The sequence below is a fragment of the Stegastes partitus genome, unplaced genomic scaffold (genome assembly GCF_000690725.1).
Source record: "Stegastes partitus isolate 25-593 unplaced genomic scaffold, Stegastes_partitus-1.0.2 Scaffold904, whole genome shotgun sequence".
Lineage (NCBI taxonomy): Eukaryota > Metazoa > Chordata > Actinopteri > Pomacentridae > Stegastes > Stegastes partitus.
This window is the reverse complement of record NW_007578635.1, coordinates 159,502-161,342: the sequence shown is the minus strand read 5'-3', so window position 1 is coordinate 161,342 and position 1,841 is coordinate 159,502. Positions and strand designations below refer to the sequence as shown.

The 1,841-nt window shown below is 47.5% G+C and overlaps 1 protein-coding gene across 1 annotated transcript in view; it reads right to left on the bottom strand.

Annotated features, from left to right (window-relative positions):
* The window catches only part of LOC103366085 (uncharacterized), a 27,739-nt gene that overhangs the window by 7,766 nt on the left and 18,132 nt on the right, over positions 1-1,841 (bottom strand). Inside the window, 2 exon segments of the mRNA XM_008293714.1 lie at positions 153-210; positions 755-1,841. Coding sequence (XP_008291936.1) covers positions 153-210; positions 755-1,841 — 1,145 coding nt within the window.

The window sequence follows — 1,841 nt, the reverse complement described above, 5'->3', positions numbered from 1 at the left end:
GCCGCGCTCGGCTCAATGTACAGTCAGGCCACTATAAGCCGAAACCGAATGAGTTAGTCGGTGAGTAGTGCTTCTGTGATCAGTGTTTTTGACAAGAAAGCACTGGGAAGCAGAAGGCTGAGTTGTCAATCCAGCGGAGCCTGGGCAGAGACCTCAGTGGAAAGGGGTCTAGCCTGGGACTGCGCCCTGGGAGAGGGAGGTCTGAAGGATCTACATGGGGAACAGAGGAGATATCTGTTGTATGTCTGTATAAATGCTACATTCCTTTGCTCTGATGTCACTTGCTCTTTGTATGCCTGAATAAAGAATCTGTACTGTGCATGTGATTTCTTGCTGCAAGTAAAAACTTTGCTTTGACTTAAAAGACGACTCTGTGTATTGATTTGGAGCAGTTAGGACTCCACGGAAGAATTTTCACATGTTGTGTGTATCTTTATGGTTATTTTTGCATCTTTGTGGTTGTTTGGTGCATCTTTGTGGTCACTGCAGTCTTTCAATGAGCTCTACAATTACAAACACACAAGTCTGTTTTTGTCATTTATTGAGTTTAATGTTGCTTTTTTAAAAACCACATTTAAATGACTTGCATGAACAACAAAACCAAAGTGAAATATTTTGGTGACACAGAAAATAAAATTCAAGCACAAGTGAGCATCATGGCCATTTTCTAAACAATGGTGAGGACAGAATGCATGTGGTCTAACTATCGTCCCCTGAATCTCCTTGAAATCTACATCTGTGGGCTCTACACTACGGAAAAAGGGACCTAAGAAAGACTCCCACTTTCTTAACTACTCCAACCAAGGCCATCGCTGGATTTCTATCTTCAGCTTTTTCTCTGGCCTCTCTTTGATGCTTCTCCTCCAAAGCTTTTTCCTTGTCTTTCCGCTCTCTTTCATACTGTGCCTTTAATTCAGCCTTTTCTGCTTCCCACCGAGCTCTGTCGAGCTCCCTCTCCCTCCTCGCTGCCTCATCTCTCTGCTCCATTCTCTGCCTTTCTGTCTCCCATTGCTGCTGCTGCATGTTCTGCATGCTGAACATCATAAACATATTCTGCATCTTCTCCCTGTCCCAACTGTCCTCCATTCTTTGAGCCTCATAATACTTCTTGAGATTCCTGAGCTGTTCATCATGTTCTGCTTGCAGTTCCCTCCTCAGTCGCTCCCTTTCGATGCGCATCTCTGCGTCCTTCTCAGCCAGGATGCGCTGTTTCTCCTCATTGATTGCTCTTTCTGCTTCCTGGAACATCTCGTTGGTGTAGTGGCTTCCTCCGTTATTCCTCACTATATTTCTGATCTTCTGAAGCAGCTCGGGGACCTGACGGCCAGTCTTCAGGTCATTATTGAAGACGTGGTACTGGCCGTGGCATCTGTCCACGAGCCCCTGCAGGTCTGGGGACTTCCCGATGAACTGCTCGATAGGGGTGCCTTTGAGAAGGTCACCTCAAGTGAACAGGACCATGCTGTATCTGTCAGCAGCCTGGCCAAACAGCTCCTGAATCTGCTGCACTGTCTGCATCTCTTCCTCCGTGTACCTGCCCAGTCCGATGACGATCAGGAAGATGTGGGGTCCTGGAGAAGCGTAAGAGATGCACTGGTTGATGTTTTTACATGTTTTGCTCACTGCATGCCTGGTGTCAAACAGGCCTGGGGTGTCGATCACCACGACGTCTTGTCTGTCCACCGATGCTCTGGCCTTGAAGCACTCGTTAGTAACAGATGTGGGGCTCATCACTGATTCAAAGGCGTCACAGCCAAGAATGGTGTTTCCTGAGGCGCTCTTCCCAGATCCAGTCTTCCCCACCAGCACAATCCTCAGCTCCTCGGTGGTTGGTTTCTTCG